The sequence below is a fragment of the Ptychodera flava genome, chromosome 9 (assembly GCF_041260155.1).
Source record: "Ptychodera flava strain L36383 chromosome 9, AS_Pfla_20210202, whole genome shotgun sequence".
Classification (NCBI taxonomy): Eukaryota; Metazoa; Hemichordata; class Enteropneusta; family Ptychoderidae; genus Ptychodera; species Ptychodera flava.
The window spans coordinates 20,128,019-20,142,141 of NC_091936.1; the positions used below are offsets into that span (position 1 = coordinate 20,128,019).

Below are 14,123 nucleotides of genomic sequence, written 5' to 3' on the forward strand. Positions count from 1 at the left end.
GAGCGACAAGCTGGCGTGAAGTGATGATTCAGGAAAACGAAGTTGTGTCTCTTTCAAGGTCGGGAACTGGCTGCATATTTCGTCCCTTGAGTGTTTGTGTCCACATATGTCGTCAGCGCCCTCAGATGTAAACGTTCTGCTTGCGCGCAGATGTTCATAATAATTCTCGGTGCCCGCTAGAACGCGTCGAACGCAGCTCATGCTAGCTGGCCGAAAGCCGGACAGAAAGATGTCTGTCTTCAACAATACAACGGAGGGTGCCGACGTTCAGGGGTCAAGCCTACAGTCCTGGGGCTGGGTCGAAATCCACAAAATGATCTTTGCCATCACCGGTGTGGTGGGAAACAGTCTAGTGTGTGCCGTTTTTGTTCGTTTTCCAAAACTTCGAACCATCACCAATCATTTTCTGGTGAGCCTGGCTGTGGCCGATCTGATCACTTCGTTCCTCATTGTGCCTATACCCATCCCGAGTAAAGCACCCGAGGGCTTCACCGGCCAGTTCTACTGTCGTTTCGTGTGGTCCAACTTCTTTCTCTGGGTGTGCCTCAAAGCCTCCGTCTTCAACCTGGTCGCGGTTACCGTGGAGCGCTACTACGCGTTGACGCACCCCGGCAAGTACGGCCGGCTTTTCAGCCGAAACAGGACGAAGCTAACCATCGCGCTGGTTTGGATATTCGCCGTTCTCTTCAACGGATTCATACCCTTCGTCATCGGCGTCGACGAGAGGAAGTCTCGCTGCGTGATCATTCGAACGCACACCAGCTTTGAGGGAGTATACGGCGTCGTCATCATGACAGTGACATATTTCATTCCCATCACAACCATCATCGTCGTCTACACGAGGATCTTCGTATCGCTGAAGCGACAGGCGCGCGTGCTCAACCACCAGCTCGCCAAGAACGGACCGGCGATGTCGCTTTTACGAGCGAGGCGAAAGGTGGTGAAAACTTTGTTCTTGGTTGTGATGATTTTCACGCTTTGTTGGGCACCGGACCAAGTCTGCTATTTGCTGTTCTCCCTCGGGTTCTACCCGGACTACCACAGAAGTCTGGTCTTTCAAATCTTTGTCTCCTTGGCATTCTTTAATTCTTGTGTCAACCCGATCATCTACGGTCTGCGAAATAAGCAAATCCGGAAGGGTTACAAATCGCTATTTATGAAGGAGAGTGTGAGTGACTTGGAGGCGGACACCAACGGTTTCCCCTCAAGGATTTAGAGAGGGGCTAATCTGCGCTTCCCCTCAAGGATTTAGAGAGGAGCCAATATGCGCTCCGACTTTGTTGTGGCTGGGTGTACCTTGCCCTGAATGTAAACGTAACGGCATGACGGTGCTCCTAAACCACCCTATTCGGGGGACTAAAGAAACGGACAGCCTTATTGAGGGGCAGTGATTCACGTATTTACACTCCGTATTTGATGTTAGCAATATTTTTGTGTGCGCACATCTTTCCTGCGTTGACATTGTCTTCGTAAACAACTGTCAAAACTGCCATGGATCACGGATCGGCCTACGGCTTCGATCGGAACTTCTGTCGGAAATGTAATCAACCCGATCGTTTTTTTTCTCACAATACCGCATATTATCGTGAACAGTATTGCCAGTGTCACTGTAAAGTAATTAACCAATAAAAAAACGATACCTGGTCAATCGTATTTTTATGCATCTGCAAATTAGAGTTATATGGACGTTATCATTTTCGTGAAGGAACTGTTGTCATGATTTTAATGACTCGGAACGGGAAAAAAGTAACTGCCCGCGCGAGGTAAGCGTCAAATGGCTTGTTAACTATGGCGTATTGGTGACCTACTTCACCATGGCGATGGCTTAGATATGCGCACGACACACACAACGACACGTTTCGTACACCTTAGCTCCCTTTTCACTAAAAGTCTTTATTAAAGTAATTTTTCCAGAGACCATTCCGGTCCCTTCAGCAGGCAGGGAAACTCGAGCTTGTAGACATTTCCATGTTCTTGGAGGGAAAGTATTTTAGCAGGAAAACAACATCAATCGACAATACAATGCGTTAAATCAGTTAATGCTATCCGCGGTCGCTAAGTACATGTAAATGTATTCGGGAAGTTTCATCTGTATCACTTTGCCGCAGAAGGTTCTGAACCTTTCTATATTCATTCAGCGAGGGTCATGGTATCGAAGGGGTAGGCTTGCTTTGTTGTGGGTGAACGAACAGGGTTCCTGTCTTCAACGTTAAATGGACGTCGAGTTCCGTGTTTTTACAATATCTGAACATTATCGAGTGGACCACCATAATGATTTTTGATTTTGCAAAGAATGTGAAAAGGGACGCGAATTCTCCGCCCGATGGTTATATAAAGAGACAGAAAATATGAGGCTAATGCTCAGGTTAGATAGGAGCGTTAGTGTAGTCCTGACAGTATTTCCCACCAATTCACAAAAAGACAGATGCTGCGAATGATCACTTCTATGCGCGTGTAAAAATGTCAGGCCCTGCCCTCTCCTGAAGCCTTGGCTCTGCGTTGTGTGTAAACCAGAAAGTCCTCCTGCATGGACTCTAACGTTCATTGACACTGACGTTCATTGTCAGAAGGCCACCCTGGTCGTTTAAGACAGAAACCCCTCCGATTACTGTCAGTTGACTTACCATTACGCACGGCGAGTATCTCTCGCGATGGCTAGAGTAGCTTGGGGTGTTTATGCTTTTGTCTGTTGGTGTATACGAGTGCCATAAATAAACGATCCTTCGATATGAGGGCAAACGACGAAGTAAAGTCTGTTGACGTTTCGCAAAAGTATACAAGGCAAAAACGTAAGGCTCGAACAGTGAAGTTCACGTCATGAGACTTGTAAAAAAGTTGTCGACTATAACTGTAACATTTGTGACGTACCAGTATTCCTTCATTAGGGACGGATTATTAGATCTTGGGAGGTGGGGTGGTCACAATCAGTTTGTGATTTTTTTTACAATTGTAAATTTTTGAAATTTTCTTCCAAGTGAGTCATGATGTGCTAATTTTCTTTCTAAGTAAACTGTCAAATTTATATATGTTTTGTTTTGATTTTATTTTGCAAACTAGTCTGAAGATTTTTCCCTCTAACTTTTTGCTTCGAATTATTCTTTTCTGTTTTTGACCACCCCAGGATCTAATGGGCCATCCCTTATCGCGCTCTCTGATTGCACACAGACTTAAAGCAACTTGAAAATTAGCCTGATCTCATCAGCGTTCCGCCTGTTAGCTTCACCGAGTGATCGATCAATTCCAGACCTATTTTCAATCGCAAGATGGTCTACTAATGACAATTTTGTTTAATCAGCAAATGTTTGCAAATTAAATACTAGATAAATCATTTAAAAATTGCCAATTTTTTCCCAAATTGTTCGAATTTTTAATTTGAAAATGCACTCAAGAGAAAATTGACTCTGAAGCACCATTGCTGGGTTTACAAATACTTCGCGGAAAAGTAGGCCATAAAATTAATGGAATTAGAACACCCTGAAACTATGGGCGAATGCTATATCTACTCAGTCTAATCGTGAATGAGTCACTCATACGAGCAACTACGGTTCGTTTACCCGATGTGTGCTCAATAGCTGCGGGGACATAAGCAGTAAATTTTGGGATGTCTTAAACTGTTACTTGCATTAAACACTGATGTTTGCTGCTACGCATAGCTCTAGGCCAACTTATAACAATGTCTAGGGTTGCAGCTTGCTGCTTTCCATGAGACGAAGTTGGCCTCGGCTAGAAATGTAGACCTTTTTTGATGGAATTGTCAAAATGACTTTTAATCATGGCTTTATGCGCTGAGGCAGATTTACACAAAATAATAAAACAACTTGTAGGCTTTCGAAAATTGGAAAGGGAAGCCAATTATTTACTCCGACGAATTTTTACAATCAGCGCACACTCAGTTGTGACCAGCTTTGCGCACTCTTTTTCAGATCGCTATCCGGTATGCATATCGGGTATCATACGTTCGTTCTCCACAGCGTTGTTACTATGGAGACATGTTCAGTTCGTTTGGCCGATGAATATCTTCACTACCCGACCGTGTCTTACGTCCGTTCAGCTAAACTCATTCCATTCACTTGCGGAGCTACATCATATAGTCTCCTAATTTGGTGGCAAGGGCCCAAAACATCTTAACCTTCGAGTCTGACATGCACACATGTACAGTGACTTCGACGAACGTGCCTGAATTTATGGTACACATGATATACAGCGGAGATTTCTTGAAAAGCACTTCCGACACAAATCGGCATTGCCCCGGAGTGCACACCACAAATCGCTCTCCCGCTCCACAGACGTGACTCGATTACATGCGTGCACACTTTTTATGAGCATGTTCATAGGAGGAACCGTCGCGCCAGTGACGTCATCGGGGCTTCTTAATATACGTCTTGAGATCCGTTTGATACAGGATACAGGATTACTTACATATCATATACCACGTATCTTGCTGTGGATTCAAACTGAAGGGCATGTGATGTGTCAGAGTTGCAAATTGTACGTTGGCTATGCGCCAAAAGAATCTCAATCGTCAGAGCATAAAGCACTGAATTGCTTGATTTTTAAGCTCAGGATTTTAGCAGGCATATTGAATAGAGATCAATCGACTCTATGGAGACATCATTCAAAGTGAAAGTGACAATGGTGGAAAGAGTTTTCATCCGTTGTGAGAGATGATTTTTGAAAGCTGCAAATTGGCGGTTGCAGGATCACTTTTTTCATTTTGAGGATACATTATGAATGTCATTTCTGTGATTAGTGCAGCATAAAAAGTTAAAGGATAGATCAAAAATACGTTCTCTAAATTTACTGTGTCTTTGTCTGCTCGCCCGGATTACTGACTCGACTGATCTTTATGTCAAACTACATTAACGTCTAGTATAAGCAAGTCTTCCCTTGAAAGACGCTGTTTTTGAACGCAATGTGTTTTTTAACGAGCCGTATAGACAGCCACAACGCTTTTAAGGTAGTATTTCTGTTACATCAATAACTCATGTAATATACTACCACGTCCATTATGAAATTTGTGCAGTCTTACGCATGCCGCTGGAAAGTCACGTGAGTACGGGAGGCTCTGTTGTCGTGGTGACCAAATTCTACTCTGAAGACACTGCATGCACATGGACTGACGCTTGGATAGAGTTTATGCGTCCCAGGGAAAACTCCACGAGCAATATTGTTTGCGGCATCAGAAAATAAACACTTAGGGAATAAAGAAACTGAAAATTCAATTGATCACAAAAAAGTATTTTCGACAGCAATTTTTACTACAATGTCAAGACTTCTTCGGCGATTTTACATCTGAAAAAATGTAATACCATTCTATTACTTCGATTATGTGAGCATGCATGAAATAATCGAGTGTAAGCCGCCAAATTTTAAGGCTGCATATTACAAATTCCTGTCGAGACAGAAACAGAAAAGTACGTCTGACTCAGGGAGACTTTATAAACGATATCTGTCACTCGTACCGATTCAGGTAATTTTTCAAACCTTTTCAAATCATAGACTTCATCAGTTCGGGTAGTGATGTACAGTCGCAATCACTCATTCTGGATTTTTAAGTTACACAATTATTGTCTAAGAGTCTACATATACTTTTCAAACACCTCGGGGAGAAAAGCGAATGTTGTGTACTTCTTGATTGCTTTTAATCAATTTTGAACAGACGTTAACTTCTTGGACAAGTTTATCTCCGTTAGTCTAATATATTTCCCTTGGGAGCGCGTTCTCCATTCGTTGGACGTCAGACGAGCAAAATTGATGAGTACGAACCACTTTAAAAAGTACATTTGCACCTCCCGATTAACCATCAACACACCGTATCATCTTCGTGTCTTACGGCTTCCAATTTCCGAAAACTCGGGCATGCTGGGTTTTGCATTACGAATTCGCGTGCTGACTGTTCCGTATCCCCGTTATACATTACCGTAAGTCAACACTATGAAAAATCCGCTCGGCAGCGCAGTAGAACATCTGGCCAGTCTTTCGACATATTTATTCGTACACAAATAAGTAAAAATAACGTATCAACTGAGCACAACTACTTTATCAGAATTTCAAAAAATGAAATAGATCTACAACAATTTATGACCTTTGTTGCGTGATACTCTCAGTCTCGTACATCACGAGATATTCTATTAGCAATGAATCCGGTAAATTTATAGCGCAATGTCTCGGCATGTATTTCTATATCTGTTGAGTGGTGGCACGTTAAACAAGAGTAACTCAAGAGGAATTCAAATTATTCAGTGTAATCTTGATATACGGTAATTGCCGACAATTGCCAGAAAGGAATGCGATAACTTATAAAAATCGATCACCTTTTATGACGTTGCAGATACCATACCCACGCAATTAAAGTGTCTTGTGGCATGTCACAACTATATGGATGAGGACAGCAACTACACTACACTAAAATACCAAAAGCGATACAACCAGCGGCAGCAGCAGTAGTAACAACAACAACAACAATACTAATGATAACAACAACAACAAAAATAATAATAATAATAATAATAATTATTATTATTATAATGATTACGATGACAAAAATGATGATAATGATGATGATGATGATGATGATGATGATGATGATGATGATGATGATGGTAATGATGATGATGATGATGATGATGATGATGATAGTGATGATGGTGATGATGATGATGATGGTGATGATGATTACGATGACGAAAATGATGATGATGATGATGATGATGATGATGATGATGATGATGATGATGATGATGATGATGATGATGGTGGTGGTGGTGGTGGTGTTGTTGTTGAAGTGATGATGATAGTGAAAGAAAACAAATTGAGGAAAGGACCGGATCTCATGAAGTGTATGTTGTGCCAAGTCTCCATGAACTGTATGCAAACTGGTATTATTTTGCATGTGGAACTGTCAATAATTATGTTTTATTCACAAACCACGGAGCTTGTACCTTTATGCATGCAAATCACTATTATTCCACAAGAGTCGCACTCTTGTCGATTATTATCCTGTACCGAATGTTACAATCACACTTTTGACAAATGCGTAACGTTTCTTGACAATGGTGGATTACGCTGGGTCAGCTTGTAGGATAAACACCTCTTCAGATGAGAAAAACACACATACACATAAAACCCTCTTGTGTTTTTGCACATATGTTCACACACACCATTGATGGATGTTGTCACGCCACTGATAAAGGGCGAAACAGTCAATCAACTATTATAGTCACACGGAAGCCTGATTTCTCTCACGAAAGTCTCACACAAGTAACTGAGAGTGGATGGTGTATAGGTGAACTGCATGAAGTATATTGGCTCGCAATGTCGAAATGTGAAATACCTTGCAGAAAATCCAGGATGTGTCGAGTGGGTGGATATTGAAAACGAACGTGTGGGAATGTCAACAAAGGTGAAACAGATCGCGGAGAACGTAACCTCAACATACATTGAAAACTAAGCTGACTATTTAGGGTCAATCGGTATGGGCGATACGGTAATACTTAATGTACTAGATCTAGTTTCATTTCCTTCAGCTATATTTGAAAATCTGTTGATCGATAAACACGTCGTTATGGACCAGGTGTCACCGAAGCTATAAATAGTAGAAATAGGAATACACGTACGAGTGGTGATTTAAAATCATCCAGTGAGCAGCTTGAATTGATTAGGTGTGGTAAAGCGAATGACGTAACCGTTTGAACACCGAGATACCTTTTGGCCTTTATGCTGCAGCGGAGGAGATGCCACGCTTACGTGAGTCGACGAACGTAAACGAACCGCGTCTAATTCGAACGTCGATTTCGTGGCTTTATGGCAAACACGTAGCTTGTTTGCCGTTCAAACGTCGTATGTTGAGTCTAATCGCAGGTAACTGGAACCCGGGTGCAACCCGAGACACCCCCAATGGTGGTCTGTATCGTTCTGCAAGGAAGGTACTCTGGAGAGTAACAAGCTATCGCCGAAGACGTCCAGTGCCTGACAGGGTCTTGAAAGGCCCTTTACTACACTTTACTGTATTCTACATGATGCAATGAAAATCGAACAAATTTGTCGAACAACGGTTATAATTTTAGGGCGAATATTTTGTTGCCCCATACTGAAGCACCACCCAAGACAGTCACCAATTGCTTCAAAATGTGCCTCTTGGACATACGTAAGACTCTCAAAATTTTTCACTACTCTGTAGGCATGCTAGCTGCTTGGTTGGGGCTCATTTTCAAACATCGGGAATAAATGACTTTTTCACATAAACATAAGGACCATTTTGATTTTCAAATATCCGTAAATTTAAGGTAATTTGTTTATCTAAAACCGACATTTGTACGATGACTTTTTTGCGATTTTGAAAGAGAATGTTTAATTTTTTCTCGAGGAGAGTTTGGGAAAACATTAAAAACCTGGGCTTCAGTTGCGTGGTGCGTGCCAACTTAACGAGCTAATAAACCAACACTCGCTGTGTGTGCTGACAACCAGTAATAATGAAAAAAAAACGTTCCTGTAGTTCGACAATTTATCGTCTGTTTCGCGCGTAAAGGAACAGAAAGGGGCAGAAAGGGACAAAGAGGAATATGACGCGAATAGTTTAACAAGAATTACCTATAAACCGCGAACTGCAACTGTCGACAAACATCTTGTGGAGGCAGCCTGTGCAGACACTGTACAGTTGTGCATCTATCCTCAGCCCATCATTATTGTTGTTGTTGTTGTTGTTTTCATTTCTGTTTTTAAAAATATACCATTATGGCAGTTTGTTGAGTTACTGCCAATTTGTCCTCGGTCATTTCAGACCCAACAGACTGCACTCACTTTTCCACCACATCCATCATGAATGACACGATGATGAGTGTCTTGCACGGTACGGACAGACAGCAGTACTCAAACGACCTCGTTTATTTTCAATTTGCCACGGCTTTCCGCGGTATTCCACTGATCAATTCAGTCGGTCTAGCGGCGGTCGTCTTTTCCTCACAGAAACCAATGGCAAATGGCCTTCTGGATGACGTGGGCATTATTCATTTCATCTACCTCTTAGTCCCAGTATAAAGAAATGAAATATGGTCAGTGTGTTTATTACCTCCAACCGACAGACACATAAATGCTCGTAAAGAAAGAAAACTGTCACACATGGCATTCTCAACAAATTCCTATGATTTTTTCGTACTGCTGTAACCACGTTTACCGGTTGAAAGGCCATTTTCAGTAAGTAACACGATTGGAACTAATTTGGGATAATTGGATCTTCATGTTTTTCAAATTTCTCAAAAGTGTTAGGTGCCATATAGCTGAATATTGCAATATTACAAATTACTCACAAAAAACGAGTGTGTAACCTAAAAAGAAAAGCAGATAAGCTTACAATGGCAGCTTGAAACGACCTTACTTCGTCATCCAAGTATCCCAAATTAGTTCCAATCGTGTTAAGTAAAAATTCGAATGAGGAAACACAAACAAATAAACAAACACAAATAAATAAAAGCGCAAAGTGCAAAGGCTAACATATAAAAATAAGTAAATAATTAAATAACTAAGGAAATATACACTGAAATTAATCTTCCCAGCTGTTTCGCTCGGCCATACAATAACTCGTGCAAATTTGCAGAAAACGGAAACCAGGTTTTCCGCCTCCGCCATTTTTGCGCATTAGTTTGGCCTACTTAGTTGTCACCGCACTGTTTGAACTTTACCCATTTAGTAATACGGCGTTTAATCGCGATTCGTGTTTACCAAATGCGATATTAAAGGCAATATTTCGTGCCTGTTGCCCCTGGGGTGTTATCCGAATCGGCAAAGACGACAGCGACGGTGTCAGTTCGAAATTCGGTCTGTCAAACTCCATCTCATTAACCATCTGATAAGATATGGCTATACGCAGATATTAGCCTAAACCCATGGCGATCGAGCGGGCGTGATCGTGCATGTGTTCAGCGATGCACGTGATCGATGGGTAACACCTATGGCGCGGTCAATATTTAGTTTTAATTGTCAGCGCAGGGTATAAAACAAACGGCTTTTTGATAGCCGTACTAAAAACGCTGACCCCAATCCCCTAGTTCTGGACTCGGTCACAGCTTTTGCTATAGTTGCAGCGTTTGCTTCCCCGTCTGAAATAACACTGACGCGTGTTACATTTTAATAGTCCATTTTTAAACACGCCTTCCTATAACTCTGTCGCAGTCACTGTGGCTGGCGCATGTAGTATTTCAACCAAAAGCTTGCAATTGCTCGGAATTAATTTTTAACATGTGGTTAAATTTTACAATGCAGTCCTATTAATTGTGCTGAGTGAAACTTGCTGGTTCTGGGGTATTAGAGTTGCGAGAGAATTTGCGCGGGTTAAAATGAGAACCGAAAGGTGAGCCGAAGTTACACGCTTAAACCGCTGTACAGATTTACACAGTCGGGAAACACTGACAATATAGAATAGATTAATTCTTTCAGCCATTTATTGCAAAAAGGTTATTGCCTCCCTAGATCACATCAAAGCATCCCAATAATCCACATCCATTAATCAGTTACCCGTGATCTAGATCGCATTTAGCTTTAATTCGATTACAGAGTCGGTCTTAAGTTCCTTTCGGGCTGTCAAGGATTGATCAAACATGAAATCCAAAGAGCTTTGCAGAAGTCCGATGTTGAGTGATACAGATGCTCGGTCTAATTCCTGCGTTCATTGCGAACGAGACAAGACAACCGCCTTGAACGACTTAGCAAGCTAAAGCAAGCTAGCCGGCGACTTGGTCTGTTTGTTAAAAAACCGAAGACTAATGACACATATGAAAGAGCTTTTTTATTGTATACTGGAGCGGAGCTGTATTTAGCGTTGGTGCGCTGCCCGCAGACATACTATCATCGGTCTTTCAGTAAACTGTACCGGTTCTCATTAGAAACCCATTTCCATTCAAACAGCTGACGGAAAACTTTCGATTGTTGTACAATTTCTATGGTAACTTGGTTGTGGGAAATACGAAGTGTGAGCGAGAATCTGATGTGAAAATGGGAAGGTGGGGGGGATGAAATATCACTTGGAGAAGAGGCCTATGTAGTGTTCAAATTTACATATGCAAAGCCGGCTTTATATGTCGATAAACAAAACCAAGCCATCGTTTTAGTCGATGGAATACATGGAAAAAAACAAAAATAAACTGTATCACAGTACCTCAATGAAGAATTCTTAAACAAACAGGCAAAAATTGATTGGAACATAGTCATCGACTATGTTTAACATAAGTAACAATATATATTTCAGAATGTTCTAAAAAGGCAATTGAAATATAAATAAACTTTCATGTCGCGCACTTTGCATGTGTGTCGCGTATTTCATATTGTAAATTACGTGTTCTTCATTGCCTATTTGCTTCAGTTATTTTACGATTCAAAAATTTTATAGGTTTGCATGGTTTTTACGACTGTTATCAGACATACCAGAACATAATTCGGAATTTACTTAAATTTATGTGATCTTTTGACATGAAAAATATAACGTATTTTCTGAAAGGATCTAACAAATCCCTGCAAATTGCAAACATGTATCCCTTCAGTCCTCTATAAGAGCGGAAGCTTGAAGATAATAAAACAGAGTGTAGGCTGTATAAGCTGTTTTCTGAGCGCATTATGGTAATACGCATGAGCAGAAAACCTTGGGGGGGGGGGCTCTGATAGGAACCAAAGGTTCTCATGCTAATTTTAATTACTACACTGTAAAGCAGATTACAGTTTCTAAATATAGCATTATTATGGTATTTTAATAGAGAGGTCATCATCTGTTGACGTAGCATATTGTGACTAAGGCATACCGTGTCTACAATGGATTTTTACACCGAAGTACTAAATAGATGTAGATTTACAAACGGGACGTCACTGACATGACACGTCATCGCATCACATACTTGTGTGCGAGTAAAACAATGCACACTTACAAAGATCAGGGACTCAAGGTTCAATTAACACCATCGACTGTAGCTGTTTAATGCCAAAGTACGCCGTTATTTTGACTCATAAAAAGGGGGGGGGGGGCAGAATCATGTATAACATAGGTTCAATTGTCCAGTTTAAGCAAACATTGTTAACGTGACCTAGAAAATGCACTTTCGGCTGCCCATTAATTTGTGCTTTTTATGATCACAATTCAAGAAAAGCGATGTTAAAACACTGGAACTTGCTTCCTGCGACGTGTAAATAGGAAATCATTGGAAATACCCCATCTTACCTTACTAGATAGTTGTTACGGTGTCAGTTTTCCCCTTGGCTCTCCCCAAAATAATAAAAATCAAAATAGTCACTTATTATTCTTAAAAACTGCCATGTTGCATTCTACAAATCTCCAACTAGCAATAAAATAATTGTTTACATTCATAAAACTAGAGGTCTTTCATAGAAAAAAACCTGTTTTCCATATGTTGATCTGCCGGAAATATGATGTATTTCAATGATTTAAGTTTGAGTATAATTCTATAGAACAAGCTGGCACACATAGACTACCTTGCGACATACGTATAAACTAAAAATGCTTTACCACTTTTATGGCACATTCCCTTTGAAGTCCAAATTAAGAGAGAACATTTTCAGTAGTTCGGAGAAAGCTAAAAAGCCAACATAAAATTATCTAGACATTTTATTGGTCGGAGAAAACCATATTACTCAGATACTACCGAGTTGAAATGGTTCGACCTCGACATTTTGCACTAGTTTGGTTGTGCTTTATCGCATACACGCCATAAGAAGGCTTGCGATATTGCATGATGAAAATTTGCTGACCAGAAAATCTAAGGATGTTGAAAGCTCTTAAACGAAAGAGAAGAAGACTTGTATTTTTCTGGATGAGAAAAAAACTCACGTATTGTAATATTTTGTACATAAAGTTTTCATTGTCAGCTGGCTAATAGTCGCTAAATCATGGCAAGATATTTTTTCGTTTGGTTCAGGTGTCAGTAACGTTTGATTAAGAAGTAAACTTATTAATCCCAGGGAAGTAGGGACAAATTTACAAATGCAAAGGCAATTCGTTAGGATTGCCATTGCATTCGTTTATTCCCCGAGCTTGGTCAGATTCCTAACAGCGTTTTATGAATGTCGGATTTGCTACACTTCAAAAAAGTCTCAGTCATGCACCTCTTTTGCCCCTCACCCCCCCCCGAGCCATTTCATAGCTTTCTTGAAAGACCATCACTGGATCTGTCTACACTTGTATTCTGCGTGACTATAAGTGCATTCAAAACACAGCAAATACACGTATAGTCAGCCACATTGATGAGTGGACATATGGTAAAGACGTGAATGTAGAAGTAACATTATTATTATTGTTATTCGCCATATTTAATCTTGAATTACGAGTCAAGTGGAAAATTCGATATCACTCGATTTTGAAAGAGCACAAAGGGTTCTGAACAAGTTTGACCACTTGACCAAACACTCTGAAGCTTCGCAATATGTTTCTGCAATTAACACATCAATCGAATTGAAACCGAATATTCTCAACTTCACGTCAATGCAACTGAATGCGCCATCCTTGAAAGCCTAGCTCGTGATCACAAAGCTCAATCAAAAGTCGAAGACTCGTTTACAGTTGGACGTCATATAAAGTACACTGTACTCGATCCGTCTCTCTCAAAACGTCAAGGCAAGGTGAGATGACCGTAGGGAGAGCACAAAATTCATCATGTTCGGTCAGACAAGCATGTATAGGCCTTCTTTTCAGTCTTTTTTTAGCTCGAGAAGGTTAAGGTCACCTCGTGAAGCCATTTTAAATAGACTGAATCCGATCATGAGCACTTGTAACAAGAAATGCTAATTCCAACTCGCAAGAGATTAGATTTCAATTTCAAAACATCCATGTCTATTTTTCTCCTCTTAGTTGTCAAATCATAGGGTAGGTATGGTAAAATAGGATAATGCATGAGATTAACATATGGCCAAGAAAAATAAAAAGTTTGTTTCTCATCCTAGACATATTGCAAATTTTTTTTCTTCTCATTTTTTTATTCTTCAACCGACAACGCGCGCAAAAAAATCATGTAAACAACATAGGAATGCACGCAGAGATAAATTCACAGCAGTGTTGCTTTACTATTTTTGTACAACAACAGTTCTGTGGTTTGACTTTTAGTTCAGCAATGTATAGTTTTGACAGATTA

General features: G+C 40.6%; 1 protein-coding gene across 1 annotated transcript; it reads left to right on the top strand.

The window, feature by feature from the left end:
• The first annotated feature begins 229 nt into the window (after positions 1-229).
• LOC139141207 (melatonin receptor type 1B-B-like) lies at positions 230-1,216 on the top strand. The gene has a single exon (XM_070710831.1). It carries the CDS (start codon positions 230-232, stop codon positions 1,214-1,216), a length of 987 nt encoding a protein of 328 aa, XP_070566932.1.
• The last annotated feature ends 12,907 nt before the right edge of the window (positions 1,217-14,123 follow it).

Bases quoted from the DNA above. Each gene is read 5' to 3' on its own strand.
- LOC139141207 (XM_070710831.1), top strand. From the start codon at position 230: ATGTCTGTCTTCAACAATACAACGGAGGGTGCCGACGTTCAGGGGTCA.